The 13,753-nt window shown below is 29.2% G+C and overlaps 2 protein-coding genes across 2 annotated transcripts in view; one reads left to right on the top strand and one right to left on the bottom strand.

The window, feature by feature from the left end:
• Window positions 1–1,444: 1,444 nt before the first annotated feature.
• On the top strand, window positions 1,445–3,151 carry LOC111687710 (ras-related GTP-binding protein A). The gene is made up of 5 exons (XM_023450179.2): window positions 1,445–1,597; window positions 1,666–1,765; window positions 1,840–2,057; window positions 2,256–2,422; window positions 2,486–3,151. Exons 1-5 carry the CDS (start codon window positions 1,586–1,588, stop codon window positions 2,916–2,918), a joined length of 930 nt encoding a protein of 309 aa, XP_023305947.1. The 5' UTR covers window positions 1,445–1,585; the 3' UTR covers window positions 2,919–3,151.
• A 6,955-nt stretch (window positions 3,152–10,106) lies between these two features.
• The window catches only part of LOC111687711 (beta carbonic anhydrase 1), a 5,456-nt gene continuing 1,809 nt past the window's right edge, over window positions 10,107–13,753 (bottom strand). The window contains exons 2-4 of the mRNA XM_046949088.1: window positions 11,953–12,037; window positions 11,624–11,811; window positions 10,107–11,554 (exon numbers count right to left, since the gene is read on the bottom strand). Of these exons, the coding sequence (XP_046805044.1) occupies window positions 11,153–11,554; window positions 11,624–11,811; window positions 11,953–12,037 (675 nt within the window). The 3' untranslated portion in view covers window positions 10,107–11,152. The remainder of the gene's footprint in view (window positions 11,555–11,623; window positions 11,812–11,952; window positions 12,038–13,753) is intronic.

Here is a 13,753-nt window from a genome sequence, read left to right as displayed (position 1 = left end):
ATATTTGAATAAATATTAAAGTAATTTGCAAAATTTCGATATAATTTATGTTTTTTTATTTATTTATTTATTTATTTATTTATTTATTTATTTAAAAAACAAGTTATAAAATTTAATAATAATTTTCAATTTCAAAATGTGCATAAAATGTCTAATAACAGACAAAATACAAATTGTCAGTAATGCTTTTTCTGACAATGTTGCAATATAAAAAATATAAGTTCATACGATTGTTAGACATTTTCTGAACATTTTATTGACAACGTTGTAAGATCTGACAACCGTGTATCACGGCTTTTAAGCTTTTTGCTATCTCTTTGTAATCTATGGGGTGACGATTGACTTCCTCATGTTAAAATAGCTAGTAGGGTTCTATAGTTGAAACGAAAAGTCGACTTTTCAACTTTTTGCATTTTATGAAAAGTCGACATTTCGATTTTTCGACTTTTTGCATTTAGTTAAGTCGATTTTTCGACTTTTTTATTTAATTAAAAGTCTGTTTTTCGACTTTTCGATTTTTTTTATAAATAGTTGGCTTTTCGACTTTTTCCGACTTTTCGACTTTTGACTTTTTTCGACTATTTTCGACTTTCCGACTTTTTCCGACTTTTTGCGACTTTTTTCGACTATTTTCGACTTTTTCCGAACAGAGTTAAAAATTTATAAAGTTGCCATTTAACATTATATTATTATTTATTATTATTAATAAAAAAATTTTATTTATATTTTTTCTATTTGTTGCAATTTTTTTGAGTTTTTTCGACCTCATCCTATTTGCGACTTTTCGACTTTTTTCGACTTTTTCGACTTTTTCCGAATTTTTCGACTTTTTCCGACTTTTCGACTCTTTTCGACTTTTATTTACAAAGTTGACTTTTCGACTTTTTTCATAGACGATAGTCGAGTTATCTTTTTTGGAACACAATAGTCGACTTTGACTTATTTCGACAAAAAGTCGATTGTTCGATTATTCGAAAGTCGATTTGTAGAACCCTAATAGCTAGTCACCTTAACGCTCGGTGGCTGGGGCTTAACCTAAATGGTAGGTTATTTAAGAATCTATGGCCGATATTATATCTCATATAATAGATTTTCATTGGGAAATATTACTGTTCATAGATTTTCAATGTTTTATCAATTGGACAATCGATTTAAGTTTCTCACATTGTAATAGAATTTTGATGGAAATATGAGTGATTACAGATCTTATAATCTTCTCTATTGGAGATTACTTTAAACAAGATCCCATTTTTAAAACAAACTTTCCTAAAATCCTCTTATTTATTCAAAATAATGTAAAAATTCTCTAAAGTATTTATTATTCAAATTCATAGAATAAACGTGCAAACACTATTGTGATTGAAACAATTTAATAATTATACAACCCTGCTGCAAAATCACAATAACAAATGTCAAAGAAACACAAAAAAAAAAGAAAAACAAAAACAGCTGTTGCAATAAAAAATATTATTGTTATCAAGAAAGCGAAAAAAGGGCGTCGGAATTAAACTTAAAAAAAAAACAAAATTATTTTAAATAAATTTATAAGAAAATAAATAATTTCTTTAACAATAAAAACAACAACATGAAGAAGAAGGTAATGTCGATAAAATAAAACAAATTAAAGAGAATTGTTTAGTTTAAAACAAAATTTCTTTTCTAAAGGTATTACTTATGGGCAAAAGTGGTTCGGGTAAGACCAGTATGCGTTCCATTATATTTGCCAATTATATAGCAAGAGATACTACACGTTTGGGTGCCACCAGTAAGTTTGTTAGTTATTTTACTTATATGAAAATATAAAACAAATTTGTGGTTGTTTATTTTTTTTTATAACAGTCGATGTGGAGCATTCTCATGTTAGGTTTTTGGGTAATTTGGTTTTGAATCTGTGGGATTGTGGCGGACAGGAAGGTTTTATGCAACAATATTTTGCCTCACAACGTGATAATATCTTTCGTAATGTAGAGGTTTTGATTTATGTATTTGATGTGGAAAGTCGTGAATTGGAAAGGGATGTCCACTATTATCAATCGTGTTTGGAAGCCTTGTTGCAGGTAAGTTTGCAAATTTTTAATATTTAATAAGAAAAATGTGTAAATGCTGGCATTTTTAGTGTAAAATAGTGTCATTTCATTTGGAGGACATTTTATTAGCAGAAATATACCATTTCTTTTGTTTTTCGGGATTTTCCCAAAAAAACAAATTAAAAAAATTTTATTCAAAATGTTTTATTTTGTTTTTTCAACTTTTAGAATTCTCCCGATGCCAAAATCTTTTGTTTAATCCACAAAATGGATTTAGTGGCAGAAGAGCAAAGAGAAACTTTATTCAAAGATCGAGAAGATGATTTAATACGTTTAAGTCGTCCTGGTAATGTAACTTGCTTTAGAACCAGCATATGGGATGAGACCCTATACAGGTCAGTTAAAAAAACAAAAGTTTTTCAAATTTAAATTAAAATTTTCAAACTTTCTCCTTTTAGAGCCTGGTCAAGCATAGTAACTATGCTTATACCCAATGTGGCCGCTTTAGAAAACTCTCTTACACATTTTGCCAATGTCATAGAGGCGGATGAAGTACTACTCTTCGAAAAGGCCACCTTTTTGGTTATTTCTCATTGTCAGAGTAAAAAGAATCGTGATTCTCATCGTTTTGAAAAGGTTTCCAATATAATAAAACAATTTAAATTAAGTTGTTCGAAATTGGGTGGTAAATTCCTGTCCATAGAAGTACGCAACAGTGCCTTTGCTGCTTTCATTGATACATTTACTAGCAACACGTATGTGATGGTTGTTATGTCGGATCCCACTATACCCTCGGAGGCCACATTGGTTAATATACGTAATGCTCGTAAATATTTTGAGGAATTAGAAAATCCCAATAGTAATGCTGTTAATCATCATCAATATCATTGAATGGTGAATGGTGTGGTAGGGCCACAAGTGGTGATTTTGATTAGTTGAATCATGATAAAGCTTTTTTCCTTTTTTTTACAAATTTTTATGCATACGCGATTGAGAATGTAATGTGCAAATTTGTTTTTTTGTTAAATGTGTTTTTCTTAGGCCTAAGGTTCTTCTCCTTCTTTCCATAATAAGCATAAAATATTATAAATATACAAATAAAAATTATTAATTTTTCTAACAAACAGCATGGAATTTTCTTAATTTTAAATACAAGTGATCACAGATTTTCACTATTTTCTCAATTGGAGCGTTATTTAAGGATCTACAGCTGATTTAAGTTTTCTATATAAAATATCGATTTTCGGTGAGAAATATGAGTGATCACAGATTTTCACTATTTTCTCAATTGGAGCGTTATTTAAGGATCTACAGCCAATTTAAGTTTTCTATATAAAAAATCAATTTTTGGTGGGAAATATGAGTGATTACAGATTTTCACTATTTTCTCGATTAGAGCGTTATTTAAGGATTTACAGCCGATTTAAGTTTTTTATATAAAAAATCGATTTTTGGTCGGAAATATGAGTGATCACAGATTTTCACTATTTTCTCAATTGGAGCGTTATTTAAGGATATACAGCCAATTTAAGTTTTCTATATACAAAATCGATTTTTGGTGTGAAATATGAGTGATCACAGATTTTTACTATTTTCTCAATTGGAGCGTTATTTAAGGATTTACAGCCAATTTAAGTTTTCTATACAAAAAATCGATTTTTGGTGGGAGATAAGAGTGATCACAGATTTTTCTCTATTAGAGCGGTATTTTCTCGATTAGAGCGTTATTTAAGGATCTATAGCCAATTTAAGTTTTCTATACAAAAAATTGATTTTTGGTGGCAAATATGAGTGATCACAGATTTTCACTATTTTCTCGATTAGAGCGTTATTTAAGGATCTACAGCCAATTTAAGTTTTCTATATAACATATCGATTTTTGGTGGGAAATATGAGTGCTCACAGATTTTCACTATTTTCTCGATTAGAGCGTTATTTAAGGATCTACAGCCAATTTAAGTTTTCTATACAAAAAATTGATTTTTGATGGGAAATATGAGTGATCACAGATTTTCACTATTTTCTCAATTGGAGCGAAATTTAAGGATCTACAGCCATTTTAAGTTTTCTATATAAAAAATCGATTTTTGGAGGGAAATATGAGTGATCACAGATTTTCACTATTTTCTCAATTGGAGCGTTATTTAAGGATCTACAGCCGTTTTAAGTTTTCCATATAAAATATCGATTTCTGGTGGGAAATATGAGTGATCACAGATTTTCACTATTTTCTCAATCGGAGCGTTATTTAAGGATTTACAGCCGATTTAAGTTTTCTATATAAAAAATCGATTTTTGGAGGGAAATATGAGTGATCACAGATTTTCACTATTTTCTCAATTGGAGCGTTATTTAAGGATCTACAGCCGATTTAAGTTTTTCATATAAAAAATCGTTTTTTGGTGGGAAATATGAGTGATCACAGATTTTCACTATTTTCTCGGTTAGAGCGTTATTTAAGGATTTACAGCCGATTTAAGTTTTCCACATAAAAAATCGATTTTTGGTGGGAAATATGAGTGATCACAGATTTTCGCTATTTTCTCAATTGGAGCGTTATTTAAGGATTTACAGCCGATTTAAGTTTTGTATATAAAAAATCGATTTTTGGTAGGAAATATGAGTGATCACAGATTTTCACTATTTTCTCAATTGGAGCGTTATTTAAGGATCTACAGCCGATTTAAGTTTTCTATATAAAAAATCGATTTTTGGTGGGAAATATGTGTGATCACAGATTTTCATTAAATCTTAATTGGAGCGTTATTTAGGGATCTACAGCCAATTTAAGTTTTCTATATAAAAAATCGATTTTTGGTAGAAAATATGAGTGATCACAGATTTTCGCTATTTTATCAATTGGAGCGTTATTAAAGGATCTACAGCCGATTTAAGTTTTCTACATAAAAAATCGATTTTTGGTGGGAAATATGAGTGATCACAGATTTTCATTAAATCTTAATTGGAGCGTTATTTAGGGATCTACAGCCAATTTAAGTTTTCTATATAAAAAATCGATTTTTGGTAGAAAATATGAGTGATCACAGATTTTCACTATTTTCTCAATTGGAGCTTTATTTAGGGATCTACAGCCGATTTAAGTTTTCTATATAAAATATCGATTTTTGGTGGGATCACAGATTTTCACTATTTTCTCAATTGGAGCGTTATTTAAGGATCTACAGCCGATTTAAGTTTTCTACATAAAAAATCGATTTTTGGTGGGAAATATGAGTGATCACAGATTTTCGCTATTTTCTCAATTGGAGCGTTATTTAAGGATTTTCAGCCGATTTAAGTTTTGTATATAAAAAATCGATTTTTGGTAGGAAATATGAGTGATCACAGATTTTCACTATTTTCTCAATTGGAGCGTTATTTAAGGATCTACAGCCGATTTAAGTTTTCTATATAAAAAAGTGATTTTTGGTGGGAAATATGAGTGATCACAGATTTTCACTAAATCTTAATTGGAGCGTTATTTAGGGATCTACAGCCAATTTAAGTTTTCTATATAAAAAATCGATTTTTGGTAGAAAATATGAGTGATTACAGATTTTCGCTATTTTATCAATTGGAGCGTTATTTAAGGATCTACAGCCGATTTAAGTTTTCTACATAAAAAATCGATTTTTGGTGGGAAATATGAGTGATCACAGATTTTCACTATTTTCTCAATTGGAGTGTTATTTAAGGATTTACAGCCGATTTAAGTTTTTTATATAAAAAATCGATTTTTGGTAGGAAATATGAGTGATCACAGATTTTCACTATTTTCTCAATTGCAGCTTTATTTAGGGATCTACAGCCGATTTAAGTTTTCTATATAAAATATCGATTTTTGGTGGGAAATATGAGTGATCACAGATTTTCACTATTTTCTCAATTGGAGCGTTATTTAAGGATCTACAGCCGATTTAAGTTTTCTATATAAAAAAGGGATTTTTGGTGGAAAATATGAGTGATCACAGATTTTCACTATTTTCTCAATTGGAGCGTTATTTAAGGATTTACAGCCGATTTAAGTTTTGTATATAAAAAATCGATTTTTGGTAGGAAATATGAGTGATCACAGATTTTCACTATTTTCTCAATTGGAGCGTTATTTAAGGATCTACAGCCGATTTAAGTTTTCTACATAAAAAATCGATTTTTGGTGGGAAATATGAGTGATCACAGATTTTCACTAAATCTTAATTGGAGCTTTATTTAGGGATCTACAGCCGATTTAAGTTTTCTATATAAAAAATCGATTTTTGGTAGGAAATATGAGTGATCACAGATTTTCACTATTTTCTCAATTGGAGCGTTATTTAAGGATCTACAGCCGATTTAAGTTTTCTACATAAAAAATCGATTTTTGGTGGGAAATATGAGTGATCACAGATTTTCACTAAATCTTAATTGCAGCTTTATTTAGGGATCTACAGCCGATTTAAGTTTTCTATATAAAATATCGATTTTTGGTGGGAAATATGAGTGATCACAGATTTTCACTATTTTCTCAATTGGAGCATTATTTAAGGATCTACAGCCGATTTAAGTTTTCTATATAAAAAAGGGATTTTTGGTGGAAAATATGAGTGATCACAGATTTTCACTATTTTCTCAATTGGAGCTTTATTTAATGATCTACAGCCGATTTAAGTTTTCTATATAAAATATCGATTTTTGGTGGGAAATATGAGTGATCACAGATTTTCACTATTTTCTCAATTGGAGCGCTATTTAAGGATCTACAGCCGATTTAAATTTTTTATATAAAAAATGGATTTTTGGTGGGAAATATGAGTGATCACAGATTTTCACTATTTTCTCAATTGGAGCGTTATTTAAGGATCTACAGCCGATTTAAGTTTTTTATATAAAAAAGGGATTTTTGGTGGAAAATATGAGTGATCACAGATTTTCACTATTTTCTCAATTGGAGCGTTATTTAATGATCTACAGCCAATTTAAGTTTTCTATACAAAAAATCGATTTTCGGTGGGAAATATGGGTGATCACAGATTTTCATTATTTTCTCGATTAGAGCGTTATTTAAGGATCTACAGCCAATTTAAGTTTTCTATATAAAAAAAATCGTTTTTTGGTGGGAAATATGACTGATCACAGATTTTCACTATTTTCTCAATTGGAGCGTTATTTAAGGATCTACAGCCAATTTAGGTTTTCTATATAAAAATCGATTTTTGGTGGCAAATATGTGTGATCACAGATTTTCACTATTTTCTCGATTAGAGCGTTATTTAAGGATCTACAGCCAATTTAAGTTTTCTATACAAAAAATCGATTTTCGGTGGGAAATATGGGTGATCACAGATTTTCATTATTTTCTCGATTAGAGCGTTATTTAAGGATCTACAGCCAATTTAAGTTTTCTATATAAAAAATCGATTTTTGGTGGCAAATATGAGTGATCACAGATTTTCACTATTTTCTCGATTAGAGCGTTATTTAAGGATTTAGAGCCAATTTAAGTTTTCTATATAAAATATCGATTTTTGGTGCAAAATATGAGTGATCACAGATTTTGACTCTTTTCTCAATTGGAGCGTTATTTAAGGATCTACAGCCGATTTAAGTTTTCTATATAAAAAATTGATTTTTGGTGGGAAATATGAGTGATCACAGATTTTCACTATTTTCTCAATTGGAGCGTTATTTAGGGATCTACAGCCAATTTAAGTTTTTTATATAAAAAATCGATTTTTGGTGGGAAATATGAGTGATCACATATTTTCACTATTTTCTCAATTGGAGCGTTATTTAAGGATTTACAGCGGATTTAAGTTGTCTATATAAAATATCGATTTTTGGTGCAAAATATGAGTGATCACATATTTTCACTATTTTCTCAATTGGAGCGTTATTTAAGGATTTACAGCTAATTTAAGTTTTCTATATAAAATATCGATTTTCGGTGCAAAATATGAGTGATCACAGATTTTCACTATTTTCTCAATTGGAGCGTTATTTAAGGATCTACAGCCAATTTAAGTTTTTTATATAAAATATCGAATTTTGGTGGGAAATATGAGTGATCATAGATTTTCACTATTTTCTCAATTGGAGCATTATTTAAGGATCTACAGCCGATTTAAGTTTTCTATATAAAAAATTGATTTTTGGTGGGAAATATGAGTGATCACAGATTTTCACTATTTTCTCAATTGGAGCGTTATTTAGGGATCTACAGCCAATTTAAGTTTTTTATATAAAAAATCGATTTTTGGTGGGAAATATGAGTGATCACAGATTTTCACTATTTTTTCAATTGGAGCGTTATTTAAGGACTTACAGCCGATTTCAGTTTTCTATATAAAATATCGATTTTTGGTGGGAAATATGTATGATCACAGATTTTCATTATTTTCTCAATTGAAGCGTTATTTAAGGATCTACAGCCAATTTAAGTTTTCTATATAAAAGATCGATTGTTGGTGAGCGTTATTTAAGGATCTACAGACGATTTTAGTTTTTAATATAGAAATTTTTGATTAATTTGAAAATAGAACAACTGTCTTTTTATTTTAACACATAAATTATAACATTTATTAAAATTTTTTAATAACATTTAAATACATATTTAGATAGCAAAAATTTGTTTTAATACAACTATATTTTTTATATAAAAAGTTTATATTTATTTATTACACAAAAAATAACAATAAAAAATAAGTAAAACATATTGAAAAAAAATCTAAATTTTACAATTAATTCCCTAGAATATTATTACAATAGTTTGTAAACATTAATTTATCAAAATATATTTTTAATTAATGCAATTACTTTAGGTGATTAAATTGGTTCTTTTTTATTTCGTTTGTATTTTTATAAATATTTTGTTCTAGTTATCACAGTTTTGAAATGTACATTTAGACGGCAAATATAAGTGTTTTTTATAAATTGTATAAGAAAGAAGAGTTAAGATTGAATAAGATGGTATTAGCAAAGATTTGAGGAAAGCTATAGATTAGTCTATAGTCTTGACTATAGATCAGTCTATAGTCTTGACTATAGATCAGTCTTTAGTCTTGACTATAGATCAGTCTATAGTTTTGCCTTTAGATCAGTCTATTGTCTTGACTATAGATCAATCTATAGTTTTGACTTTAGATCAGTCTATAATATTGACTATAGATCAGTCTATAGTATTGACTATAGATCACTTTATAGTATTGACAATAGATCAGTCTATAGTATTGACTGTAGATCAGTCTATAGTCTTGCCTATAGATCAGTCTATAGCCTTGACTATAGATCAGTCTATAGTCTTGACTTTAGATCAGTCTATAGTATTGGCTATAGATCAGTCTATAGTATTGACTATAGATCACTTTATAGTCTTGACTATAGATTAGTCTTTAGTCTTGACTATAGATCAGTCTATAGTCTTGACAATAGATCAGTCTATAGTATTGACTGTAGATCAGTCTATAGTCTTGCCTATAGATCAGTCTATAGTCTTGACTATAGATCAGTCTATAGTCTTGACTGTAGATCAGTCTATAGTCTTGACTATAGATCAGTCTATAGTCTTGACTATAGATCAGTCTATAGTCTTGACTTTAGATCAGTCTATAGTATTGGCTATAGATCAGTCTATAGTATTGACTATAGATCACTTTATAGTCTTGACTATAGATTAGTCTTTAGTCTTGACTATAGATCAGTCTATAGTCTTGACTATAGATCAGTCTATAGTCTTGACTATAGATCAGTCTATAGTCTTGACTATAGATCAGTCTATAGTCTTGACTGTAGATCAGTCTATAGTCTTGACTGTAGATCAGTCTATAGATCAGTCTATAGTCTTGACTATAGATCAGTCTATAGTCTTGACTATAGATCAGTCTATAGTCTTGACTATAGATCAGTCTATAGTCTTGACTATAGATCAGCCTATAGTCTTGACTATAGATCAGCCTATAGTCTTGACTATAGATCAGTCTATAGTCTTGACTATAGATCAGTCTATAGTCTTGACTATAGATCAGTCTATAGTCTTGACTATAGATCAGTCTATAATCTTGACTATAGATCAGTCTATAGTCTTGACTATTGATCAGTCTATAGTCTTGACTATATATCTGTATATAGTATATAGTCAAGATTTATAGATCAGTCCATAGTATTGACTATAGATCAGTCCATAACCTTAAAACAAACTTTCAATTGAATCCTTTCGAAACTCATACCACTCTCTCCCTATTCCTATCCATCTCGAATGATTCTTTAAAAGCAATAGGCATTAATCCTTAGTACTTTGCTAGCGCCCTTTAGGATAAAGTTTTTTACAACAGACTTCCCTTTTATCATACATGGGAATTTTTCATTAAGCATTAAAATTTCATTACCATTTATAAAAAAAATTGTAATGAAAAATATTTTAAGTACCATTTAATGAAAATTATATTTTTTTCATTATAACTTTTTTTGATAATGGTAATGAATTTGATAATGAATTTTCAAAAACAAATTTAATTAGTATTTATAATTGTCGAAAAATATATTAAGGAAAATTTTTCGAAGATTCGAGGTTTGAAAGCTTTTAAAACCAGTTTCCGTAGCCCAAATTGGCTGAAATTTTGCAGTCATAAGTACATCTGATGACAATACAATAATATGTTCGAATATTCAAAATTAAGTTCGAAATTTCGAAGATATTTTCGAAATTTTTTTATGTTTTTAAATTAATCTCTGTGTCATAAAAACCTAAAAAAAAATTTCGAAAATTCGAACTCGTGTTCGAAAAATTTTTAAAGCTGTTAAAACTAGTTTTTCTAATCCGAATGTGCTGAAATTTGCCATACATGATTTCACCTAATGACAATACATCGGATATTCGAAATTAATTTTGAAATTAGAACTAATGTTCGAACATTTTTAAAATCCATTGAATAATGGTAATGAAAATTTATTTTTAAAAAATTACTAATGAAATCGTTTCATTAAAAACCATTACCATTAGACAAAATAATGCTAATGAAAAAAAATAATTATAATTTTTTTCAATTTAATGCTAATGAAATCGTCAATTAATTAATCGATATAATTAACTACTCCCATGTATGCCTTTTATAAACCCCCGTAATGTTGCCTTCTTTTTAATTCTCCTCCTTTCAAGAATAAAATCTTCTAACTTCCGAAGTTAACTTATCAACAGTATCCTCATCGACGGGTATAAAACGTTTGGCACCACGACTAAAATAGTAAATATCTCCCGTATAAATATCAAACCATAAAGCATGAATATGCAAGTCATGAGATTCCAGACGGGCCTTCAAAAAACCATATGAGGCAATATTCGACATTTGTTCTAAAGTATTAATTTGAGAGAGTTTATCCTCGATGGCAAATTTATTTTCAGGATCAATATATGCCACAAAACGTCTTAGTGGTGTTTCGGAAGAAAACAGTAAAGGATCACTCATGCCTTTTTCCACCCATTCTTCGAATTTTTCCAAACTAGTAGAGGCATGAGTACACAACCAAGCCCTTAAGGGTGACAAACGGCGATTACGCTAAAAGTTAAAGAATTAAAACAAATTAATAAACTATAGAATATGTCAATATTTATATAGAAAACTTACCTTGGAGGCAAATTCTGGATCTCTTAATTGATATAATAAATTCATGGCTTTACAATCACTATGACCACAAACTATAATATGACGTATATCATTGACTACACAACCCAATTCTAAGGCAGCAGGTTCGCAACTATAATGTTCGTCTTGAAAATGTTGGGCATGTGGTATTAAATTACCAGCATTACGTACTGGTTTTATAAGACAAATATTATTTAAATTGGGTTGGTCAGGGTGAAGGAATTGTAAGAGAATAAGAAGAAAAAAATATGAAAAATATTAAAGTTTGAAATTTCTTATGAAACGCAAGTTGTATTCTTCTTTAAACCCACCCACAAACATATCGCCAACATGTGTATCAGTGTAACGGGTCGGTATCATACGACTGTCCATACAAGTGAAAAATACGGCCTTGGGCTGTAATATATAAATTATATCAAAATTAATGGGACGAGAGATAAAATAATATGTTGATTAGAGTAAAATTATAATCATAAGGTTTCCATGTCAAGAAAACCCCATAAAAATGATAAGGATTCTCTTTTTAAAATAAATAATATATAAATTTGTAGATGAAGTGATGATAATGTTTGTGGGTGGAAGGGGGTTTGTTATAAAGCCATACATATGATTAAGCAAATTATGAATTGGTTACTAAGAGGTTAAAGATAGTGAACGTAATTAAATGAGAAATGTCCAAATGTTTGTGTAATAGATAATTTGATAAATTTATGGAGAATAAATACATCAAAAGTGCTGTAGAGTTATGAAATTGGTGAGAATAGTTATAACATGTAAGTTTTTCTGTTTATAGTATTTATTAAAAACCTATTTAGTAATTGACTGTAGGGTGCCCTCTTAATTGCTAATGTAATCACAACCACCAAAAACATCAATAATATTCAAAGTGCAGTGGAACTCAAAAAGAACTGAACTAAAACTGAACAAGAACTGAACTAGAATTTAACTATAACTGAACTAGAACAGAACTAGAACAGAACAGAACCAGAACTGAACTAGAACTGAACTAGACTGAACTAGAACTGAACTAGAACTGTACTAGAACTGAACTAGAACTGATCTAGAACTGAACTAGAACTGAACTAGAACTGAACTAGAACTGAACTAGAACTGAACTAGAACTGAACTAGAACTGAACTAGAACTGAACTAGAACTGAACTAGAACTGAACTAGAACTGAACTAGAACTGAACTAGAACTGAACTAGAACTGAACTAGAACTGAACTAGAACTGAACTAGAACTGAACTAGAACTGAACTAGAACTGAACCAGAACTGAACTAGAACAGAACCAGAACTGAACTAGAACTGAACTTGAACTGAACTTGAACTGAACTAGAACTGAACTAGAACTGAACTAGAACTGAAGTAGCACTTAACTAGAATTGAACTAGAACTGAAATAGAACTGAACTAGAAAAGAACTAGAACTAAAACAAACATTTGAAGAGGTAAATAATCACCTAAAACCCATAGCACATAGGCTCTTATAATAACTTTTGTAGATGTTTTTAAAATTAAACAATGACCTTGATAGAATGTAATTTTGGCGCCAAATACTACTCTTAACAGTATAATTTTCTTAAGTTTTTCAAACATTAAATGAAAAATTCAAAAAATATTCAAGGCTAAACTAAAACTAAGGAAAGTTTCGCAAACAAAACATTTTCAAAACATTTTCTAAATTAAAAAACAAGCGAGTTTATAAAAAACTTAAGAGAACAAATATTTATATAAAAATAAAATTGAAATTGTTTATGGAACTTGCGATAGGTAGGTCATTAGCTCGAACTGCTGCTGCCTTAGAAAAAGTCACTAATAAACAAACTAATAAAAATAGAATAGATATTAAAAATATCAATTTATTGTATTGTTGTTATTATTTTCTTTTTGCTCAATAGTTGTATTAAATATTTTGAACAAATATCGCACGAGATGTCGCGTTTTGCATATGTAGAATATGTCTACAATTTCATCAGAAAAAATAGTTTTCCAAAATAAATTTAACGGACTAATAGATATTAGATTGATTATTCGATCCAGTAGTAAACAGCAATGATTTATTTGACAATTTTTCTAATTTGTATCTATTTTGGCTGAGGAAAGTTTTGCA

The sequence above is a fragment of the Lucilia cuprina genome, chromosome 4 (assembly GCF_022045245.1).
Source record: "Lucilia cuprina isolate Lc7/37 chromosome 4, ASM2204524v1, whole genome shotgun sequence".
NCBI lineage: Eukaryota > Metazoa > Arthropoda > Insecta > Diptera > Calliphoridae > Lucilia > Lucilia cuprina.
Note: the sequence above shows the minus strand (reverse complement) of the source record. Positions and strands in the feature narration are given on the sequence as shown.

Bases quoted from the DNA above. Each gene is read 5' to 3' on its own strand.
- LOC111687710 (XM_023450179.2), top strand. The intron at 1,766-1,839 runs GTAAGTTTGTTA...TTTTTATAACAG, and splicing joins TACACGTTTGGGTGCCACCA to TCGATGTGGAGCATTCTCAT. The intron at 2,058-2,255 runs GTAAGTTTGCAA...TTCAACTTTTAG, and splicing joins GTTTGGAAGCCTTGTTGCAG to AATTCTCCCGATGCCAAAAT.